The sequence below is a fragment of the Styela clava genome, chromosome 1 (assembly GCF_964204865.1).
Source record: "Styela clava chromosome 1, kaStyClav1.hap1.2, whole genome shotgun sequence".
In the NCBI taxonomy this organism is placed as follows: Eukaryota; Metazoa; Chordata; class Ascidiacea; order Stolidobranchia; family Styelidae; genus Styela; species Styela clava.
The window spans coordinates 15,652,583-15,676,820 of record NC_135250.1 but is presented as its reverse complement, the minus strand read 5'-3'; the positions used below and the strand labels follow the sequence as shown (position 1 = coordinate 15,676,820).

Here is a 24,238-nt window from a genome sequence, read left to right as displayed (position 1 = left end):
AAAATGGGACGACAGTCTTCCATGCGTATTTGCCAACTATTTTAATGATTATTTTATTTCCATAAGCTTTCTTAGAAAATCTCCCACAGTGAATCTTTTTTGAGCTGTCTCATGAGCTCTGTAAAAGATTATTTTACTCTCAGGCCGACAACTGTTAAGGAAATGTATTGAACTATACCAAATTTACCTGACGATAAAGCAGTTGGTTATGATTATATATATGACAACAAAATTTTTTTAAATATGCCGCTGACATAGTTTCCCCAATACGATGTAAATTGTGTAATGCTTCCATAGAGCTTGGATTTTACCGGATAGTTTTTAAATTGCCAAGGTTTCAACTATGTATATCAATTCTTCCTACATTGACTATAGTGTTTGAAAAACGAAAAACTTTCACATGCTAGACTAACTCAATTTCAGAGCGACATAACATTATGAAATAATGTCAGTTCGTATTCCAAAAGGAGCAATTTACTAATCATGCAATTATTGATATGATAACTTATTTTTATGACGAGTTAGAGAGAAGGGAATACATTCGAGCCATATTTATTGACTATAAAAATAGCATTTAACACTGTTTGTTGACTAATGACTATAGCATGAAAACCAGAAAAATGAGCCATTACGTTTTGCGGACATGCGTTAACATTTTTCCAGAGCTATTCGATTTCACATCGGCAATGTGTAAAAATCAGATCACGTCACTACAAACCTGCCACTCTAAGATATGGACTTTTCTAGGGCTCAATAATAGGCCCGACAATGTTCATCTTATTTTTCAATGATCTTCCTCGCACCACCAAATTACTAATCAAACTCTCTGCTGATGATACCGGATTGTTCAGAAGTTCAGATTCAAATGATTTGAACGGAACTGCACACGAACTCTGAAAAATTACAACTAGGATGACCAGCAAAAAAATTACCATAAATATCGAAAAATTGAAATGCTTACTAATTACCCTCAAAAATATTTAAAATACCCTTGTCATTCATATTGATGATCAGTTAAAATGGACCACACATTTTAACTACATCGCTGGAAAGAAGGTCAAAGCAACAGGAATATTATTTAAACTTGGGAAAATTCTTACCTTGTCAGCTTTTTGAATGGTCTATTTCTTCTTTCCAGTCATATCTACAATATGGTATCATATTATAGAGTAGCGTATCGATGACTCTCCTTCGAAAGTTGGAAGTTTTTTTAACGAACATAATGCCCATATAATAGTATATTGATTGTTGTAAATTGCTTGTCTGAGAAAGTCTGGTTTTGATCAGACGAAACATTACAGAAATATATTTGTGTTAGTGTGCAGCAGGACTCTTGAATTGCTTATAATAGTATTATGTTTGCAATATAATCCTCGCTGTAACCTTAATTAGAATCTGTTAATTTCACTCTCTGGATTTTGTATATAAGTTTTAAATATTGTATTGGATGTAAATATTTTATTGTTTGCTTTCTTTGTTTTTACTTTTGCATTTAGCCAAATCCGCCTTTTCCGTGATTTTTTTTTTAGTTTTTTTTTTTTTTTGCTCAGCTTTTCTTGCATTTTTTATTGAATTTTTCCGAGATTGTTACATATTTGTAGTCCGAGTATTCATCTTAAATATATTAACTATAGCAATTACAGCATATTCAATAATTGTGCTTCATTCAGTTACTTTTTGTACTAACCTGTTTTCAGCGTTGTAGGTGTCGCTGCATGAAGGCCCATCTAGGTCCCCCAGACTCCAGTCACACAAATACCATAATTAGTATATTTATTGGCTGTATCAATTTTTAATACACTTGTTTTTGTGATGATAAATAAACGATTGACTGACTGACTATTATCGTGAGAAATCATTTGCGACATTCCATAACAGATTCATGTAATGAGTCTTTCTAATTATTACTTGTAATTCCACTTTTGATTATTTAAAGACAATTTTCCCTTGACTAATTGCAGCTGCTTTTTATGGCTTCGTCTTTTAGTTTTAGTATTCACTAAGAAATTCATCAATTGTGAAAAAAATTGTGTTTTTCTTTGGTGTACGGCTGCATGTAAATGTATACTCCCGTAGTATGTGCAACAAGATGGCGTACACCAGAACGTAGTATGTGTATCAGGTTAGGGTTAGGCTATAATTTCAGGTACAAATACTACGGGAGTCACTTGGCTAGTCCCCAAACTCGTAATAGAACTAAAATAAGGAAAATTGGAATAAAATTATGGCCTAACCCTAACTTGGTTCACATACTATGTTCAGGTGTCCGCCATCTTGTTGCACATACTACGGGAGCGCCAAATGTTTATGTTTTAAAAGAGTCGATGTTTTACCTTACTCTAGTACGCTCCATTTTGTGTGTTGATTGTTTCTGTGTTGGTCTGATTTGTAGTTTTCAAAATATAATATCGTGTTGTACAAGAACTCATTCGAATTTTGATCTCGGGTCCCACAGTTACAAATTTGTTTGCTAGCAGCAACACGGTGATGCCAGGGCAACTACTATTTTCAAAGGAAAATATAGATTACAGTATATAATGTCATTGAACTACAGGGATTCAGACGTATGAAATGCATCGCTTCGACAAGTAAGCGTAATAAAATAAAAATATTTTGCTGTGATATTTTATTCCAGTATAGTCAGATAGTCGCTATAAAAGTTGTCCGACATAATTCGTCAGTTAAAGACTTAATAGAGTAGTAATGGCTGTATTGTTGAAAGCAAGTAATTCCGTATATCCAGCACTCTAAAATCAATAGATGATTTGAAATTAGAATTTAATCAGTTTCTGATATGTGCTGTACTAATCTTTCGCTGAGATATCACAGACCAAGTATCGTAGAACTGATTTTGTACGGAGTATAACAAAACTACCTCGGCATGCAAGTAATTTTTAAAGTTTTGAGTAGTGACAAATAAGCAATTATTCGGAATAAAAAACGAAAAATAACAAGCTAAATACCTGGAGAATAGAAAACAAATATAATACAAAATAAATTTGTCTAGTGAGTAGAATGAAAATAAGAACCAATTATCAATTACTAAATTTATTTTCCATGTATTAAATATGATCAAAATGTCTGATTGCGAACTTATTCAAAATTTAATGATCGCGGAACTGGTGTATTAAATAAATTATCATTGAACATTTATTGATAATTTTCTTGTCGAAGAAGTGCACCACGGCGTATAAATTGTCAAGCGCATTGTAGTGTTAGATTAAGTTTATATCAAAGAGTGAGGCAATGTTTTTTTCAGCATTCCATTGTACGATCTTGAAATCAACAATTATCGTCAAAGAAAACTAAACTATAATAACAATATTTTTTCCTAAGTAACAGTCAATTGAAAGGGTTTATTGCAAGGAAGATCAGGATATTTTCGATCAACAACTTGAGAATTACAAAGTTCGTCAAATATGACAGTGCAGGATGGATCAACATCTCTATAAAACGACAATCTAAAACAAGAATTAAATTGTTAAAATTTCCCAAAATACCCATTTCCAAATATTTGAGGAATTTTGGTCATAAAAGTATATATATAAAGGTAATCAAACGTTTTTTTATGGAAAATGGATTTCGTTTCAAAACTTTCTACAATTCATTGTTTGGCACAAGTCCAACCTGGTCCAAGGTGTAAAATAAGATAAGATATTTCGAATTCTTGAAATTACCACCTGTTCAACATAAGTCCATATAAGTGACTGCTAAGTACTATATTAAAATACCTTATTAAAATGCATCATGAAAATTATTGTTACTTACTTTTCACAACAATGCATAATTCTTTTCATGAAAAAATGGTGGATTTGTTTGAGAAGTACATGCTTCTGTGATTCAACAATTGGCATTATTCCTTTTTGACATCTTACTTCAAGCGCTTCTTTTTCTGAAAGTTCTAATTCCACGTGTACTGTTTTTGGTTCCTTTGAGTTACGCTGCTGTTCTTTTCTCACTTGATCTTTAACTTCAAATTGCTGCTTTCGAACATTCCCTTTGATGGTCTGTTTAACATCCGAATAGTTCGCCACTTCCAACTCAATGCAGGATACCTGTCAGTTAGAATGATAATCCTTTATGGTAAACATTCAGAGTATGTTGTACTAGACAAATATTCGAAAACTCAAGAACATGACAATTGTTTAAACATTTCTTTCTGTTCGCTACTCGAGTCAAAAGTTTATGTGAGTATTTTATTGAATAAAATTGAAGTATTTTAGTGAATAAAAAGAATAAAATTGAAGTTAAATTAATCCATTTGAATTACATCATTTAACAAGCAAGGTATATTTATCTTTATCTTTCGACCGCTTATTCACAACAACTTGCAAAGCAGAGCACAATGTCAGATTTATATTGTCTGTTTGTTGCTTAGAGTTCAATTGCCCTCGGAAAACCGTGCAAAGTTCTCAACGTAAATTTCCATGCTATAATTATAAATACGAATAAATATTTTGACGAAAAATATTACCGTATATTCTTTTGACTCCATGCAAATACATTCGGCACAAGCATTTTGTTGATAATTTACTGAATTCCAAACATCGCCATCCTTGTAAGTTTTGTTTGTGTTTTTATCATGACAATGGTATTGAGTTGTACAGATTCGTGAGTATCCGGGGAGGACGTTCATTGAAATAAACACCACGGTAAGTGCAATTCTGATATTCATGTTTTTAATAAATTTATTTATCATTCAATCATGTGTCTGACAGAACGAAACGAAATTTTTTTTCGGACAATGTTTTACGATGGTACACTTGTATATCACAATACCCAAAAGCGATTTTTTTTAGTAATTGGGGTAGGAAGTTTACTGAGTTTATTTGCATTCTCAGGTTTTCGAAGCAAATTAAGTAAATCGCTATACTATTTTTATACTAAACATATTATCTTGTCAAAGCGGGCACGCCTATCGGTATAACATACTTACAAGCAAGCTGTTATATTATTTTATTGCTATAGATTTTCAATGAACGGATAATCTAACCAGGATAAGCGACGTGACACTTCATACATCGGATTTCATTCGATGTCTGTCATTGGTCAAACTTACCACATGACAAAACAAAGAACGCTGAAAGAAAGGCTTTGCTGAAATATTTTACACGCGTAACCGGAATACGGCTCAAAGGACATAAAATCATGTGTGGTTTAACTAAAACCTCGGCGCGTATAGGCAATATTCAACGTTTTTAATGTCACTGGCTTTAATACTAAACAAAAGTGTATATTAGCCAATTTGCGATGGTACAAATTAGCAATAAATACCAACATGAACTAAGTAGTAGAAGCCAGTCTTAAATATTAATCAGGTCGGAATGTCGAAGCTAATTGTATATATACAAATAAACACACAGACTTGGGAACAGTTGCCTTACTGACTTTTTGACTTGCCTGACTGAGTATTTTTTTTACATTTCGAAAATCAAATTGGGCAAGGTCATTAGGGTAAACGCTGTGCCCTTGCATTCACTGTCGCTCAGCTATTGGTATAAATCAAAGCCTACAATAGGACCTAATCAATATTGCTACAGTTAAATTTTATTATTGCAAAATTCGCTGTAATACCAATTAAGAGGAAATGCGCTCAAACCTGAGACTGTGAGTATAAATATGAGTTAGCAAAAAGCGTACCAACATTATTTCACATTTTATTCTTATGTAGATTTGCTATTAAGCTTCTACACAAATTTCCAAGTTTTTCAGAAGTATAACATAAGAATTAAAACTTCTTCTAGTTTAATTTGTATTGTTGCAAATGTGCCGTTTTGTCCGTTTGTGAGCTTTAACAATATCTCAGAACATTTCATTTAATCACCTGAATGTCATATTTTGGCTGAACTGTATCCCTCAAACATTGCAAAACTGTCTTTCTAAATTCTCAATTAATTATCTGAACTTTTTCACCATTGCGGTGAATTTCATTTATTGTTAATCGTATTTAAATTATCACATAAAGACCAAATCAAAAATCAAGAAACCTGACTTTCAGTTCACTTATCATTATGAACAATAAATATTCGCCAATTTTTTCATATCACGCACGTTTGATAAATTTCACTCTCAGATTCTCCTATAATATCATTATGAACACAGGAACGCGTATTAAAACATACTTCAATAGAAATGAACGTTTTCTTGTAGCTTGTTTAAAACGTATGAATTTTATCCAACATTTTTCAGGTAATGCCCTAAGGCCAAGCTTCGGTGATGTAACTGGTTTCCCGTACGCATATTGGTGCGTAGATGTCGTTTGTTGACAAGAACGTCTAAGTAGCTTAATATAAACCAGCGCTTCCGAACCGGTGGTCCGCGGCCCACTGGTGGGCCGCTCGCTGCCAAATTATTCGGATTTTTTTTTATATTTTGTGTTGGAATAGGAATCATTTCAACTTTTTAATAGGATAGCAATACTTTTTAATGAGGATCCCTGTCGACACCTTCAATTCAGGCGCTCGAATGTAACTATCGGATGTGTCTATACCACTGGTTCTCAAACTTTTTTTTTCGCGACCACAGTTTTCATGAAAACGAAGACTACAGATGCTCGCGACTCCACAACCAGAAACTTACAGCAACTTTAAAAATTAGAATTTTTAATTTAAATGTCCCAATGGGAAACAAAGTGCCTTCATATCGACTGCAAGGGGACGTGGACAGTGAACACTGACCCAAAAATATATGAGCGGCAATCCGCGGAAAATCTTCATAGTCATAGTCATAGTCAATTTTATTTTTTCCAACCAGCAAAAAAATAACATACAAAATCAAAAAATAAACAAAATTTAACACACATTTTTAATGGGGAAGGGAAGCCGCGGGGAACCATATTTGGTTATCGAGCAGCGACACCCAAGATTCTCCATCTAATTTAATTTGGAAGCTCGGAAGTTAAGTTTTAAGAATAAAATGTACAGGTTTGAAAATCCCATCCTACCGGATAAGGCATCGTATGGAAGCCACAGTGTAAAAGGGATGATATTGCAATACGGAAATGTTCACTTTCATGCGGAGGCTGTGTTGATGAATACACATAACGAGTCGTAGATTTTAGGGGCGTGCGCGAATTAACAAAGCGCTCTCACAAATGATCAAATCCTATATAAAGTGTGATTAGTCGGCCAAGACACTGCCTGGCATGCTTGTCAATACCACCTAATTAAGGGCTAATTGCCAAGCAACTTGCTCTGTATATTCGATAACCAAGTGACTACACTGGTACAAAATAACAAACCAACATAATTTCTCGCGACCTGGCAAAATCCGGTTTGCGGACCGGCGCCTGGACCACTGATTTAGTTTGCAGTTACTAATAAATAAAAAGATATGACTGAGGTCAACTACTCAGTCGGATGTAACATGATTAAAAAGACTATAACAAGGAAATTTTATTGGCGCTTGTAACACTGTCACTCACTCACATCTACTAATGCTCGCCGACCAGGGGTGTCTCCAAAATGTCGTGTCCCACGTGCACCACGATTTAATCGTACTTATGGAATCCTTAAGAATCAATCAGGGACCCGGCCCGCGACGTTTTACTGAATTATAGCGACAAAGCCGCGGACTTAACGATGAAATAATTCTACAATCCACGCTCGAGGAGTTGATTATATTCTTTACATAACAGAATTTATATTGTGAAACATGTGTAGATTAAATTATATATTAATTAACATAACAATTTAGTGAACAGCTACTTGTTTAACGAGCCTACAATTTAATTATAATTAGAAAAATGGCAACACGCAGAAAATATATGAACTGGTGGAAGCTAAGTAGCATTATTCTCCCCATTGTACTTTACTAATAACATGCAATAAACGAATGCTTGATGTAACGTGTTGCTATTCTGATTCGGATTTAATGAAAGGAACAAATAAATAATAAACTTGATAATAAAAAGGATAAAACCTTAATTTGATAAATAAATTATTCAGCCACGATTCATCACAAAAATTTTAGGGGGACCGTTATGCATTTTTTAAATCACTGGGTTCCAATGTTCAGATCTCATATCCCACAAACTGCTGGGAAATTTATTGATCTTCAAGAAATAAAATTAATTATGCCAATTGGTTTCCATCATTTTTATGATAACTTTCCTCATGAATATATTATACAAACTTCAATGAAGTATACTATGAATTTATGTAATAAATTTACTTTGTTTATGTTGATGTTTGGGTTCAAAGTTAGTTATTGATGTTTTGAATCTATCATATTGCTCGAGTTGTGAAATTTTGCTTTCCTCGTAACAATAGATTAAAATACACCTGGGCTCTGGCTCAAAAACGTGATGAACATAGAAAAATTAAACTACTCAGGTCCTTACAATTACACAGAGTTTAGGGAGTGCAAGTCGTATAAAACGTCGTACAAATGTAACCAGAACACAAAAGATGAAAGTACAGTCATTTTCACCTAGTGCATTCTTTTAGAAAACACATTGGTATTTTGTCAGGCACAATTTGCAAGCGAAACATATGAATAATAGAGCATCATGCGGAGTTTATTACTGAGTAGTTAAAAGGATCTCGTTTATTTTTTTCAAGACAGATATATCGTAGAAATGGCGGAAAAATGAACAGAGAAAATTCATATATATATATATATGTATACTACTATCTCACAGAAATCCATCAAGATCGGCAAAACTTTTAACCGATCCGCAGTGACGACATTTAGCTTTATTTAACGCAAATATTGCACAGACATAACAGAAAAATACAATGAATCCCGAAGCCAGTAGCAACGATATTGTTCACTTTTTATTTTACGGTGACGACCAAAGCCGACACGAAAGATAATAATCAAAATGAAGTTAATATGGAAATCGAGGTTGCAAATTCATTCCTATAATTTTCCTCGACGTCTCGTCGCAAATAATCGCACAGTAGCTTTTGAGTTTGTAGAACAGAACAAACAGTTCTGCACGAAATAAAAGAGCCTAAAGGTCGATGGCCAGTGGCCACCAGAGCACAAGACTTGATACATGCGTGATAAAGAGAACTGACATTTGGTTGTAATTGGCAGGAACATCATACCAAAATCACGAAACATACTTTTAACCCAATGCATGCGTGATAAAGAGAACCGACATTTGGTTGTAATTGACAGGAACAATCACACCAAAATCACGAAACATACTTAACCTATATTATACTAAAATGTGTACTTATGAGTTGAGCAGCCCTGTGCTAGATGAATTGTGATGCGAACACGCGGAAATTCTTCATTCACCTTAGTCAAATTCTCGCAGTAACATATCAAAATCGGGGCTTTCTTAACCAACCGGATATCGCACGGCTGATGCAGAATATCTATAAGCCAACTGACAAGCAATTTCCTATCACAACTGTTGTTGTTGTTGTTAACACCCTCCTACCACAACTCGAGACGCTCTACAGCCTACTCTGCTGTTCATACCTATTTTCAGATCTACGATCCATTTCTTCGTGCTAGGGCATATGTACATTATTAGGGCTATGGGAAAAATCCCTACACCAGCTAACGGAAAGATTATTTTCTTGGATCGCTTTGTCCAATGCGTTAGAAATCACATTACATGTAGTACTTGGATGTTTAACTGCCGTAATCAGATATAGATATGAAAAAAGAGTTAAATGTAACACGATTGTTGAGAAACTGCATATATAGACAGCATATGACAACAAATTAAAAAATGTATATAAGTATAATACTGAAAAGTTATAAGAATATAACATGGTTAGCAAGATATAACTGATAAATGAGTCGAAATAATTAAAACATGGCAAGTAGGTAAAAAATGGAGTATAATACTGAAACGTTATGAGAATATAACGTGGTTGGCAAGATATAACTGATAAACGAGTCAAAATAATTATATATCAAAGGTGATAATTTGATAAAACTGCCAGGTGCAAACATTCAAATCTAATTAAATTATTCCTGAAATTTAACTATAAATCAATTTCGATTTTCAATATTCTAAATACCAAAACATAATAATTGCCAATTTCATCCCTCATATGCCATGATTTAACAATGATTTTCATTATCGGGGAATCTTACAAAATAGCCTTAATTTTAAATCAGTTCAAACCAAATTCTCCAGACTGCTAGTATAGATGATAAATATTGCAGAAAAATATGTTTGGCAAGTATATGTGTGTACTTCTATATAAATCAAGTCGAACGTGGAATAAAAATTGCAGAGACAGAAATGTATGGTGTTAATTGCAACAGTTTTGCGGAAAAGTAGGTCAAAATTTTAATACCTGATTAGGAGGAAGCTAGCTTTAACATTCATAAGATATACCGTCATTTTACATCAATATGAAATAATGAGCTAGACACAATAATGCCCTCCATATTATTTTATACCATACTTGACTTGTGTGCAGCAGAATTTGTCAACTGTGGATCAGATGTTGCTCTCGTGACCAATGATACCTTCTCATTTTCTGCCTCAGATAAAAAAGACAAATTTGCTGCATCATGCCCAAGCATTACATCACTTTGCTTTGAACCTTTACTTTGTTTGGTAATCAATGATGTTATAGGGGTCCTATGAGACAGTTGATTTGTATGTGATGTTGATGGCACATCATTAAAAATTTGACCTTGATTGTTATATGTTGACCTTGAAGTAATTTGGCCGCCACTGCTATGGTGTGAACTGTGGCTTCTCACAGATGTATTTCTCTCTAGGTTTCCTCTATCGCTTTCTTGAAGTAAGAGTTGTAACATGTCCCTGTCGCCTATAGTTAAAGTATCATTCTCCAGAACAAACTTTGAAGCTGCGTGGTGATGACCCATTTCATCTCGTACAAGTTTTTCCTGGTTCTTTGTATTAGCTAAAATATGTCGTGCTGCAGTTGGTACAAAGTGCAGACGATATTCGGGTTTTGTCATGGCATAATATAAAATAGACCCACTGTAACTAGTGGAATGCAAAAGTATATTTTCTTCACTTATTCGAGTGCTGACATCAAATTCTGTAATTCCACAATCAATTTCACTTTTAAATGAATCAGATCTGTTGCATGTCATGTATTTTTCATCAATGAAGGAATTTAGGAGTTCGACAAAAATGATCCACTGCTTTTCATCATAAGCATACTTTAACAATTTTTTTGTATTCTCATCCCACTTTGTAAATTTGAGATAAGATATTTTTTTCGCAAAGTTTGTAATGTATTTTATATACTTTTCATAGGATTTTTTGTGCTCAAATAATGTCACGTCACTGTATCTTGGCTTCAATAACGCGGTTTTATTACAGTGTTGTAAAATCAACGAACCAATCATTTCTTCGCTTACACTGAGAGATTTGTTTGTGTTCTCACTTTTCTCTGTATTCTCACTTTCCTTTGTGTTCTCACTTATCCGGACAAAACCAAGGACTTGATTTATTGCAAGATACCCACCTGGTGTATTCCAAGAGTCTTCTATGAAAAATTGTTCCGCTCTCTTAGTAATACCTCCGTAATGAACAAATTTATGCTCACCATCAATCATTGCTGAGAAAATCCTTCGTGTTCCATCCACATTAACTGTGCCATTTTTTGTAGCTGACATTGCATAAAACAAAATGGAGCGTTCAGCTATATAAGGTCTCCCGATCTGATTCGGATTTATTTTGAGGTTGATTAAATATTGAATTATATTGTCCTCCTGTGATTTTGTCCAGCATGGAAGTGAAATAATAAGAACAAACATTTCCCAAAGTTGTTGATCATAGAGTTTCTGAAGTAGAATTTCTAAATTTTGGTTCCATGACAATTCTCCTTTCAAACAATTCACAACATCACATAACATCGCGTATGTTGAATCATACAAAAAATTTCTTCTTTCAAGAATGTCATGTATGATTGTCAATATCTCATTTCCTCCACCTTTCTTCAAAACAGAATATACTTCAACCAGTTGTTTATCCAAACTCAATGCAGATCTCAAATTTTGTTTGATTGGATTTAAAACATCATAAAATATGAAAGAAACAAATTGAGCAAATGATCCTGAACTCACAGGCCGAGAGTTTTTCCAAAACTTTACCATAAATTGAGAAAAAGCTGCTGCTTTTGTACCATGAGCAGTGAAATAAATATTTCCAACAACTTCAGATCCATAAGTCACAGGTATACATATTATGCTTTCACGACACTTAGTCATTTTGTAAATTCCTATCAAAATGAATAAAGACTGTGCTGCAAGTGTAATAATATACGAAACCACAAAAGGAAAGAGCCTCCTTGATGCATTATGGGAGCAGAAGTTATTTGTCATCATATTGTATGTAGCAATAGTGGAATTAAAATCTTTATCCCGTGCCAAGTTACAAAGAAACATATCATTATCAGTTCCAATTAGGATAAGTATGTATGTAGATATACCAATTGCAGCAATTGTGCTAAGCAACAAGAGAAGATTCCGTACAAAATACCAGGTATAGATTTCAGCATTGCTTGTGTAATTCCATAGCAACAGACACGCTTTCCTAACTTTCACATTTTCTTCAATTTCAGAGTCCAGTGGTTTGTATGATGCAGTTTTCAAATCTCCAACAGATAAATTAACACTTTCAATAAGCTCTTCTGCTCTGGAAAAGGTTCGAAATGAGTTGATAATATCTGGGTGATGGAGCCAATAAGATGAAAAAATAATAATTATGACTGTGCACACAATGGATATTATTCCAGCATATCCTATATACCATGGCAATTGATTGCCACAAATATTATTCACAAAAGAAGACTCCTGAGCTGAAAACTGCTTTTGAAGAGTTTCATTTCCCGTTGAGGGTAAGCACCTCACATCCGGTGTTGGTAAGAAGAGATATGTTAAAAATAATGCAATCGCCACACTTGCTGCAAAACAATATCCATGAAATGTTTCCCACCATGGCTTCATTTTCAGCTCTGTCAATAAACTTCCAAACATGAAGTCACTTACAGCCAGAACAGACATTTTGATTAACAAGTATAGGCTCAATATTATTACAATTTTTCAACAAACACACTCATTAAAAGATACTGCTTATCAGAAATGCTCCCCAGATCCCATTATTTGCTAAAATAATAGTAGCAAAGTGAAAGGAGGGTTATGTATACAAACTAAAATTATACAGAGAACAGTGCAGTTAAGATATTTACGCATCAATAAAAAGTCAGTACAATAACATAACACAAGATTACATGAGCAATATCGGTGGGCTAAATAGAACAATTTGAGGTAATCAAAATAAACTGGATTTGAAGTATTTCTGTGTGTGATTCTTATTTGCATATACATTTTTTGCATTCATTCACTATGAATTTCTGGTTTTATTAACATGACCAGCAGACACGGAATGTGTAATCATATATCTCAATGTCCAATCCCAGTAGCAGTAGGCTTACAGATACGTATGCACATTATTAAAATTTCTGCGAACTTGCACTCTTTTATAGAAATTAATTTTCCTAATAAATAGCACTAGTTGAAAATGGTGATTTATTTTAAAGTTGCTTCACATTGATTGTTTTAGGCACTTTGCACATTTGGAGAAAAATATGAGGGAATAACTTTTGAAAGGTTGCATAATTAGAACCTTTTTACGCTTGGTCAATAGAACACTCATTTTCCACACGATATAGCATTATATGTAGGGCTACATGTCGCCAGTATATAAAACTAAACGCTGTCAAGACATGCCACAAGTTGTGACTTTGTCCTATAAGATTGAATTTCCCAGGCAAGAATCGCTCAGGAAATTGAGATAAGTAGAATGAAAACGCAATAGCCAGTATTAAGTACATTGTCATTACATTGGGTAGAAATAATTCAATTTCTCTCCTACTAGAGATGAAAACCCAGTGAACTGAAGGAACAATTCCATACAAAACCAAAGTTATTATATGGGACATTCTATATCTAGTCCATGCATGACTCAGGTAAAGGGGTTGGGTCACCATGAAAATTGAAATACCGATCAAAGCTGCAACTGATACAAGGTAAAGAAGTTTGATATAAGGAAAACAGTAAAAGGCATAATGCAGGCCAGGAATATAACATCCCAATACACCTGTAATTATTCCTGCCAAGTCAATGGCATACCACCTTAAACATACATTTTCTAGAGTATGTGAATTAAAGATATGATACCCTGCAGATGAAACCATACAAATTTGAATACACAAGACATACGTCAAATGAACAAAATGGTCCGATAATCCAGCTCCAGCTGAAGGCAAACTAACAAGTTGATCATATAATAGCAAGAATATCCATGCTAATGCCATTCCTAAATGCGTCCAAATATTTACCAATTCATTTGATAAAACAAACATACTTTTGAGACACTGCCTCGCTGATAAATAACATCTATACCCTGCAGTTATGTGGGGGTTGCCTTGCATATGTCTTGGAACCTCTTCATAAGGAAACAAATGAATTAATGAACGAACATGCCGAAGATGAAGAGATGGAACTGAGGAGAATCCCTGAAATGATAGTGTAGATGTTGTCTTCATTTTCTTGCTGCAACAAAACTTCTAGTCCAGGAAGAAATTGAAAGTGATGCTGTGATAGTAGTCTACTGCAGTATTTATATCATGTCTGCATGTTTACTTATTAAATCAGGTCCCCCTGGAAAGTATATTTTTCCTATACTACTATAGGCCTCTTACAGTCTTGGAGATGTAGGCTAGTCTGAAATACCTATTAATATCAAACTCACATTGATTACTTGCAGACTGGGAAGGTAAAAAAACGAGGTAACTGGCACAACAGCGCCATTATATTTAATGTCTTTCAATGTGGGAGCTATTCTTGGAATCAGAGAACTGAGCCAGATGGAAACAGCTCCAGTGTGTAGGTGTATCAACGGGGGATTGAAACAATTTTTGGGTCTAGTATAGTTTAGTACCACATGTACTTCCAGTTGGGCTGGCTCAACAATTTTTGCATATGTCAATCCTAACCCTCAGTCCCTCACCTGACTATGTCATCCAAAAATTACCGGTACGTCACTACAACGTCACAATCACACAATGAAGAGGGTCTGGTATAGTTTAGTACCACATGCCACTTTAGTACGACACAATATACAGATCGAGCCACATTGTCTCGTTTCAGAGAAACCCATTTTACCGATGATCAGACACCCTTCCTTTGGGAGACGTCTGGACATTGTTGTCCCTCAATATCGGTAAAAATACTGTATAATGAAGTCGTGCAAAATACTACAAAAAAGCGCAATCTAATAACGTCATCATTGAATTTCTCGGAAGAAAATAATCCGATTTACCAAAGGAAAAGTTTTTTTACCGTGGCATTCGAAAGTTTTTAGCCAATATTTGGTCATTTGGTCAATGACCAATTTTGGTCATGTGACGGCCTCGATTAATTTAGAATATTATTGAGACAAGTATGGCGTGATATGATGCATCTGACGTGTGCCAGACGCACCTCGTTCGTGAGACACATGGAGTGTTTGTTTTATTGTACCAAATAGGATAGGATTTACATATTTGTCTCGGGGGAGAGAAAAGTCGAACCACGGCCTGCCGTCCGGTTACCATTCCATGTCGGGTACCGGTATGGGATTAATTGGTTAGGCCTACTTGTTTTTTGGAAGCATGGGGTGGAGGAAGCCGTAACCGACCAGAGGTTACGTGAACCACCCTACGGCGGCGAGGAGTCCAGCAATCCTCTCGCACATACGGTACCGTACGGTACCGGTACCGGTAACGGGAGGCGGACAACTCGACTACACGGACAACTCACCAGAGACAACTCGACTACCTGGAGGCCTGGTGAGTTGTCCGTCTTTTGGAATTTTCTACGGTGGTGTTTTAGGTCTATAGAAATGCGTTTTTGATATTTTTAGTGCTCAAATGTTGAGAAAAATACATAAATATGCTCTAGAAAGCATTTTTATTTGTATAAGTGGCTTATTTTGATCATGTTGTATGAATACAAATACAGTCTACAGACGAAATTGGAGTAACGTTAGCGAAGTTAGACTGTTGACTTATAGGACTGTGTTCGTTTAATTTTTTGAACTTTATTAGTATTAAATGTTTTGAATGAGAACCTTTAAATATATTAAAATCTTTATTCTTCACAGTAACACTTAAATATTTATGAATGTAAGCTCAGTAGTCTATGGTTGCAATAGTCTAAACCGCGCCTACGGCAGTCGCCCGACAGGCCGTCAACTCACCAGTCGAGCAAACGCTCTGCGACGTGACGTCATCGATGCTCGAGGTGAAGACAACTCGACTACCGAGCAACGAGAGGCAGACAACTCACCAGTCGAGCAATCGCTCTGCGATATCGATGCTCGAGGAGAAGACATTGCTTTGCAAAACGCAGACTCAAGAGTTGCACAGCATTTACTTAGTGCCGACTGATATTATTTGTAAGCCAAGTCACCACGGCAAAGTTTCAGTCATAGAGTTGGAATTTATTTTTGCAGAAGAAAACCAGGAACAGATAGGCACTGTCGTTGCTGCGCCTGGCAAAGAAACCGGGCCGAAGAATGGATGAAAGATGTTTACTTTTTGTTACGATTAATGAATTTAATATGATATTTGAATACTAAACGTTATGGGGAAATTTAATGAATGGAAGGTTTTGTTTTCTTTTTCGTTACGAATAATTAATTTTATTTGAATACTAAACGTTATGGGAAATTTGCTGCGTTACATAGGCCTACTTACTCTTTGCAATACTGCGGCCCGTAGATCCTTGAACACCTCCGAAGAAGAGAGTCCACAGATAACTCCAGACACGTTGCACCCTCTCGTTGGCTTCCGCATACCTGCGTTGACACGCCCCACAACATTCTCTTCCAATATCTCCACAACGTCCGCCCCTATCCCTATACTTACCTCGTACATTGTTGAGATTAAACTTTAAAAAGGCATATTTTTCCGAGTTATACTGTTAAAATGGCGCTGCCAACCTTTCAGATGATTGTTGGTTCTTATTTCTACGTCGAATACTGACCAATCATTGGGAGTCCAGACACTGCATGTTGTGTAGCCATGTGTTTTGAAAATATTCGGCGAAGTTCTTGAGTTTGCATCTTTCCTTTCATTCATTTGAGTCTGGACGTCATAAACATAGCTGGTATATAGCACAGCGCCATGACATGCTTGATCAGGTCTCTTGTACCAGCGTCCCTAAAACAAAATAAAAACATGTTAATACAAAAGAAGTGAAAGATGTACAAAGACATAAATATGGTTAACCACTCACTTATTGTATAGGCGAGCCAAATTATTGGGGCGCACATTCTTCATGATGGCCTGAGTGAAGTAATATCCATGAACGGAGATAGATAAGGTGCCAGATCGGTGATAATGAAGCCGCGCGCCGAGATTACTGCTCGGTTATCGCCGAGTTTAAAGCCTCATTATCGCCGGTCTGAGACCTTACAAACGTAAATACTCATTAGCCGAGGTCGTTTTCATCACAGTTTTATACTGAAACGAGAACGACTAACGGTATATTAACTCCACAAAAACTACGCAAAAATTCAAGATGACTACTCCAAATATGTGCAAGAGATGTGACGACAACGTTTCCATGAAGCAGGAGGGACTCATCTGTGACGTCTGTCGAAATTGGTTTCATTGCAAATGTTTTAATAATTCAGATGTGGCAATGACAAGGGAACAGTACTAGGCCGCGAGCCGAGGCCATTTATCTTTCAGTTTCGTAGCGCACATCAGGTAACTACCTGAAAATGATTTTAAAATGTTCCTTAGAAATTTAGTAACAAATATTGCCTTGTTCCCACTTCCAAAAGTTGCACGTTTTACAGAAAAGACGCTTTTACTGCAATAAATATGTGTTACCATCTGTCCTATTTTCTCTGCTTTTCCGGTATCATGGGCCAATGAACGCAGACTTCTGCACGACGTAACAGTCAAGTTAGTCAGCTGTAGGTGGATCCCCAGTGGTCGGATGAATATCAGATGTACTCAACTGCTCGCTTTTGCGTTGAGTAGCCTTTCCATAGTTTTTTTCAGTTACCGGTAATATTAGTCCAGTTATTCTAAGGAGGTGTTGAAAAGTATAGGTAAGATATTAAACACTTGTATATCCTTGCCATAAATAGCAATTTTAGTTGAGCACTAGCTCATAAGACGTTGTTAAATAGGTACGGTGCGGTAACTCCAAGGAAGGCTAGACCTAGAATAATACTGTAATATGTCACAAACAACGATATTTTCTGGCTTGCATGAAATGTTTATGATTAATTTAATGACTCTTCTTGACTATTCAGCAGACTTATACTACTATATAGGCCACAGCATATTTGGAAATAGAAATGAATGGCTGTTTCTGTAATGCACGGTTGTGTGAAAGAGAAGAAATTAATCAATTTTACTAATGTCGGTTGGTCTAAATCTAAATTCATAGAGTCGACAAGAACCTGGGAAGCAATGATAAGTTATGCCGGAGTGGAAAGAAAGGTGGCATTGGAAATGATTGAGAGGTGAGAAATGAAGTTGTAGACAAACAGTTGATGTTTCAAAATATAGTCATACTGCTATAGTCCATACTCATACTGTCATAGGACATTTCAGACTGTGATATATCAAAATTTAGTGTAGATATAGTCTAGTAATGGTATGCAAACACTGCTGGACTGTAGAACATGCAATGAGCATATATACGCTCATTTAGTACATCAGATAAAATGCATTATGTATTCAAGGTATTAGTTAGTATTTAGGGGTATTTTTAAAATCATGCTGCTCCAAATATTATTTTCTTCCTTATTTTAGATACTGTACTACAAAAGAAAACGGCAATGTTCCACCAATCCGACCTAACGCAGGCTCTGATCCCTGCTGCTATCAGTGCTATAAAATGGATTAAACAAGAAGTCTTGAAGCTTAAAGGTATATGAGAATCATAATAGTTGCAAACAGCTTAGATGGGCTATTCATATTGAAATACTTTAGCACTTTTCTGCAATTGGAACTGCCCATCAAATTCATGTTGGAGACTTCATTGAGATTTTCAATTCATTTTTTTCCCTCGACTATGAAGATCTTTTGAGGTTAACGAGGTATTAATAAATAAAGCTGAGGAATTTGAAGAGGATATGAAGAATGTAAATGATACGGTACCAGGGCACGTCTATTTAACACTGTCAAACATAAGGATTATACTCTCCACCCAACAATGATTCACTGAAGAAGCATGTGGCCCTCAAATCAGTTCTTGAGTTGGCAAACTGCAAAGAAAAATAGTCAAAATAATTTATGAAAGTGTGCCAAAATCAACTTAAATTGCACAGATTTTTGTTTTTGTATTGACTGCAGAAATCACAGTACACCTATAGAGGAAAAGTCGATTTTTGAGATAGTGGATTTCGAAAACAATTCAGAAGAAAGTGAATTAGATATTACAGTTGATTTAATAAGTATCATACATTTTTTTTTTTTTTTCGGACATTTGTTAGTGTCGTAGTCCTGTTTCTAGAAATATTATTGCCTTTGTTCAAATACATAACCACATAAACTAAAAAAAGATTAATTGTAAATTGTAATATTTCTGTTCACTATGTTATGTCAATGACATTAAACAACATGATAGGCAACTCTGACGTCACTCCATAAGACTACATGCGAAAGATTGTATTTCATGATACGCTCCAATGCACATATTTCTCGTCGCCTTTCGCGACGGTTTCCCGCTTGCTTTTGCTACTCGGCGTCTTCTTTACGTGTAGTACCTGCCTTTTTGCGCCTGTAACGAAAGAAAATAATCTCTATATCTGAGAAGTTTTGCTCATTTGGAAAACTGGAATGGCAGACAAGCTGTAAAGAGTAATTCTGAACATCATAGACGTTTTTTTTATCAGAGAATATTACAAACGTGATAGCGTAAAGATTTGTGTGAAACATTTTGCAGATAATGACAAAGTTCAAAGTTAGTAATTTTAATGTTTGCGCTTAAACATTGAAATTTCATTTAAAGAGGGTGTCATACAAAACAGCAAAACTGTTTTTACTTCTCTTAAAGGTGCTGTGATACAATTCCATAACACAAAGTTTGCACCTATCGAACTTGTTTTAGTAGGTGAATTTATTAGACATATTACATATTCAGTTAATCGTAGGTAACATTACTGGTACATAATGCCTCGTAGCTAGGTTTGTGTCTAAATTTAGGAATTTAGCTCATAGCCCGCTAATTAATATTATCTTCTATGCAGGAGATTGCAGGGCTGATTCAACTTGCAGCCTTACCAATCACCTGACGATGCTCATTTAGTTTGTCTCGAGCAAGTCTTCTTGAAAGACTTGTGTGAATGGAGACTACCTATATGTTTTGCCTTCCTCCGATTTTAGAAGACAAATTCAATCTGAGGAATTTTGCATATAATTCTCATTGATTGTTGGCTGTTTATAATTCCTATTAAATGTGAATTCTGATTATATCAAAGAGTTAAACATTTTTTACGTAATTTACGGGCACTTTTTTCTTGTCAATACTCCAAGCTGAGGTAATAAGCAAGACAATACATTCATGTCATCTGAAAGCAAAATATACACACTAATTAAAAGTTTGACACATTGAGATAATACATCATGACAGAAAATACAAAGATACAGTATGTATGACCATCACATGTTAATTAAAATTTAAAAAAAAATTAATAGAGGCTGTGGAGTATGAAAAGTTCAAGACAAAGAAAAGAACTAAAGTTCATAGCTCATGAACTCTCAATTCTGCCTCCATTGCTTTGTGAAGGCCAATATATTCCGAGTGGCTGAATTGGTTTACCTTTATGATAGCAACGGTTTTGTATTTAATATAGCGAGATTTTTTTTCAATTTAATTGAAGTGATATTATTTCCCAAAGGAATGCTTGAATCGTCTAGAATAGATCAGTGGTGTCAAACTCATGGGTTTCGAGAGCCGCATTGCATGTTGGAAATTGTAAAAAGGGCCGCAAACAGTTTTTGATAATGTATACTCGTGAGATATTTTTCAGATAGTTTTAGTTTGTGACATATATTGTGATGCAACTAATCAGTTGGATTAAGTTTTATTATTTTCTTTAATTTCAAATGCAATTACATATTAATATTTGCATTCCACTATTATTGCAAGTTACTGTATTTATTACAAAAAATCATAAAATTCCATGTACAACCATCAAAATCATTTTTGAACAAGCCTTGGTTAAGGAAAGAATAAAATATACACTAAAAATGACTTAATCTAAATATATGAACCTAAAATTAACAAAAATACTACAGTATAAACTCAATGTTTTTTTTAATTACATTTGTCCCGACGTTTGGCATCTTCTATGTGTCACCAGCATACTAAGGCCAGGCTGAAATGATTTTATAGTACCAACTCTAACTAACGAGGTCACATGATCATGGGTTAATCTGTATCTTTGCAAAAGTTTAATTAATTCCAGTAATGCAAAAAAGTTACTTTTATCATTTCATGTATAGATCAGTAAAAATAAAAATGACAGATTTTTTCGACAAGACATTTCACGCTACATTGCATGGCATAGGATTGCTTGAATTATTATTGATATTGATTTTTAGTAACTAAGTCGTTGTATATTTATATTAATATACAAACACATGGAAATTTTCTGTTCGGAGTTGGTCTTCGAATTTGTCATATTGACTGCTGAGCTTATTGTGTTTTTTCATTGTACTGATGGAAATATGACAAATTTAACAATGTGCTTCAGAATTTTGTGAAATGCAGAAATATTGCAACTCCCATTTTCTTCGAAAATGCCACCTTCTTCGTGTACTTTAATTTAATCACTCAAGTGTTTTATTCAGTATTCTTTTGCTAGCTTGATGTGTATTCTTAATTGAGTCAAAATGTGAACAAAAAAAAAATAACTTTCTAAAACTACTTTCAGTAAATTGTTTTCTGTGTGAATATTCAATTTCACTTTAAAAGGTTTGAAAAATCTTTTACATTTAAATAAAAAAAAATTCCAAAATACTATTACAATTATTGTTAAGCGTTCGAGGGCCGCACTGGAAGTTCTCTGGGGCCGCGAGTTTGACATCCCTGGTCTAGATTGAAGTTGTCTAAAATATATAACATTATTTTATCATGAATCATGATTATACCCTTTCCTGAATTTCTTCTATGGTACTACCAAAATTTGATGAACCAAATATAACACAGGTGTAGTCAGTGAACCGTAATCCTCATTTTTCAAAGCTGTTTTAAGTATGTCTGGCATGTTTTGTGCCTTTTTACAAAGAAGACCGCTTATGCAATCTTACGCTTTGGAATTTTTAGTTATTTCCCTCAAGCCCTGCAGGATGTAGGGGCCATACACAACTTTACCGGAGGGTCAAATGTCTTTGCATTATTCTATAGGTTGTTGGATTATTCTCGAGCATCGATGACGTCACGTCGCAGAGCGTTTGCTCGACTGGTGAGTTGACGGCCTGTCGGGCGACTGCCGTAGGCGAGTTTAGACTACTGCAACCATAGACTACTGAGCTCACATTCATAAATATTTAAGTGTTACTGTGAAGTATAAAGGTTTTAATATATTTAAAGGTGCCCATTCAAAACATTTAAAACTAATAAAGTTCAAAAAATTAAACGAACACAGTCCTATAAGTCAACAGTCTAACTTCGCTAACGTTACTCCAATTTCGTCTGTAGACTGTATTTGTATTCATACAACATGATCAAAATAAGCCACTTACACAAATAAAAATGCTTTCTAGAGCATGTTTATATATTTTTCTCAACATTTGAGCACTAAAAATATCAAAAACGCATTTCTATAGACCTAAAACACCGCCGTAGAAAATGCCAAAAGACGGACAACTCACCAGGCCTCTAGGTAGTCGAGTTGTCTCTGGTGAGTTGTCCGTGTAGTCGAGTTGTCCGTCAGCCCCGGTAACCATCCTGCATGGGGGGTTCGAACCTTCCAAATTCACGCAGAGTAATTAGAGGTGCGGTGGCAGGCGTATTCTTAACGCTTAGCACGATGAGCCACACTGCCGCGCCAATTGGGAGGAAATTCCTTAAATTTGAATAGTGCTTTGGATAGGCTCATCAATTTTTGCATATGTCAATCCTAACCGTTACCTGACTACGTCACTAAAAAATTATGTCGTTACGAAATCCCAGGAGCGAAATAAAGCTATTTCTCTCGTTTTCTCGTCGCAACGATAACGATATGAGAAGAATCGCAGGAGTTAGCGAGTTCGTTATCGGCGGCACAAATACCGTTCCGGGCGATCGTAGCACTTCTAGTTAGCCTGGCTCAACAATTTTTGCATATGTCAATCCTAACCCCCACCTGACTAGCCTACGTCTCCGAAAAATTACGTCATTTCGACATCACAGTGACGTGACCAAAGTTACCCTAGCAGAAATCTCTCTCGTTTTCGAACGCGCCGATCACCGTTGCCAGAACTCAGATTTCAATTGAGCGATGCGAGAGTTTGCGAAAAAAAGCATCGATGCAAAATCAGCTGATGCTTTATGCGTTGCCAGATTAATCATAAAAACTGTGAATAATTGCCAAAAAAATCACAGTTCTCCCCCAAATATTAGTGTCTCACAAATATATCCGCTAAGTATGAGGAAGATAAGTATAAGTGCTTATAATAAGAAGTAAACACAACAAGTTTGACAAAGATTGGATAGGTGGGGAGATACTTATTACCGTTTAAACCTGTCCCAGTTATCATTTTTTTTATTAAAATTGGTAAAAAGACCCACCGTATTTGCTCGTTTAATAGCCCGGGAAATTATTTTTTTAAACATACTCACTAACCGGGCCCATATTCAAGCAGGAGCGCTTGTTATTTTTAAAGTAAAATTACACACAAAAATACCGGTAGATAATCAATCAATCAATCGTTTATTTTGTCATCACAAAAAAACACGTTCAAACATAAAGTGACATAATGAATAAATTACAGTACTAATCATGTTTTTGCGTGACCGGAGTCGCGAGGGACCTAAGAAGGTCTTCAAGCAGCGACACCTAAAACGCTACAGGTTAGAATAAATATAATTAAATGAGGTATAAAATGAATAAATCCTAGGAATAAGTCACAACTGATACAATTACAGCGACATTCGAAATGTATGCGATTATGACACAGTAAAACAGAAAATGTAACTTTCACGGAATAATTACTAACAACTAATAAAAACGCGAGGAAAGCAAGATAAAAGCACAGAAAAAATATAGGAAGGTAAGTTTGGCGGA

General features: G+C 35.2%; 2 protein-coding genes and 1 long non-coding RNA gene across 5 annotated transcripts; 1 reads left to right on the top strand and 2 right to left on the bottom strand.

Annotated features, from left to right (window-relative positions):
- Positions 1-1,756: 1,756 nt before the first annotated feature.
- On the bottom strand, positions 1,757-6,106 carry LOC120344267 (uncharacterized). The gene is made up of 3 exons (XM_039413396.2): positions 4,475-6,106; positions 3,769-4,055; positions 1,757-3,461 (listed from the first exon to the last, which is right to left on the bottom strand). The coding sequence occupies exons 1-3, from the start codon at positions 4,697-4,699 to the stop codon at positions 3,332-3,334; spliced, it is 642 nt and encodes a 213-aa protein (XP_039269330.2). The 5' UTR covers positions 4,700-6,106; the 3' UTR covers positions 1,757-3,331.
- A 7,000-nt stretch (positions 6,107-13,106) lies between these two features.
- On the bottom strand, positions 13,107-15,283 carry LOC120338370 (progestin and adipoQ receptor family member 3-like). Its single transcript, XM_078110599.1, has one exon. It carries the CDS (start codon positions 14,502-14,504, stop codon positions 13,587-13,589), a length of 918 nt encoding a protein of 305 aa, XP_077966725.1. The 5' UTR covers positions 14,505-15,283; the 3' UTR covers positions 13,107-13,586.
- A 2,547-nt stretch (positions 15,284-17,830) lies between these two features.
- On the top strand, positions 17,831-19,654 carry LOC144420869 (uncharacterized). 3 transcript variants are annotated; one of them, XR_013474774.1, is made up of 3 exons: positions 17,859-18,484; positions 18,777-18,893; positions 19,320-19,575. It is a non-coding gene; the product is annotated as an uncharacterized LOC144420869 (long non-coding RNA). The 3 variants fall into 3 exon arrangements; XR_013474776.1 differs by having other exon boundaries at positions 17,831-18,064; positions 18,777-19,654; XR_013474773.1 differs by having other exon boundaries at positions 17,861-18,484; positions 18,777-19,549.
- The last annotated feature ends 4,584 nt before the right edge of the window (positions 19,655-24,238 follow it).

Excerpts from the sequence above, each read along its gene's own strand:
- LOC120338370 (XM_078110599.1), bottom strand. The coding sequence starts at position 14,504 with ATGAAGACAACATCTACACTATCATTTCAGGGATTCTCCTCAGTTCCA.
- LOC120344267 (XM_039413396.2), bottom strand. The coding sequence starts at position 4,699 with ATGATAAATAAATTTATTAAAAACATGAATATCAGAATTGCACTTACC. Across the intron at positions 4,056-4,474 it reads TGGAGTCAAAAGAATATACG|GTATCCTGCATTGAGTTGGA; the intron begins GTAATATTTTTC and ends TCTAACTGACAG. Across the intron at positions 3,462-3,768 it reads ATTATGCATTGTTGTGAAAA|ATTGTCGTTTTATAGAGATG; the intron begins GTAAGTAACAAT and ends TTCTTGTTTTAG.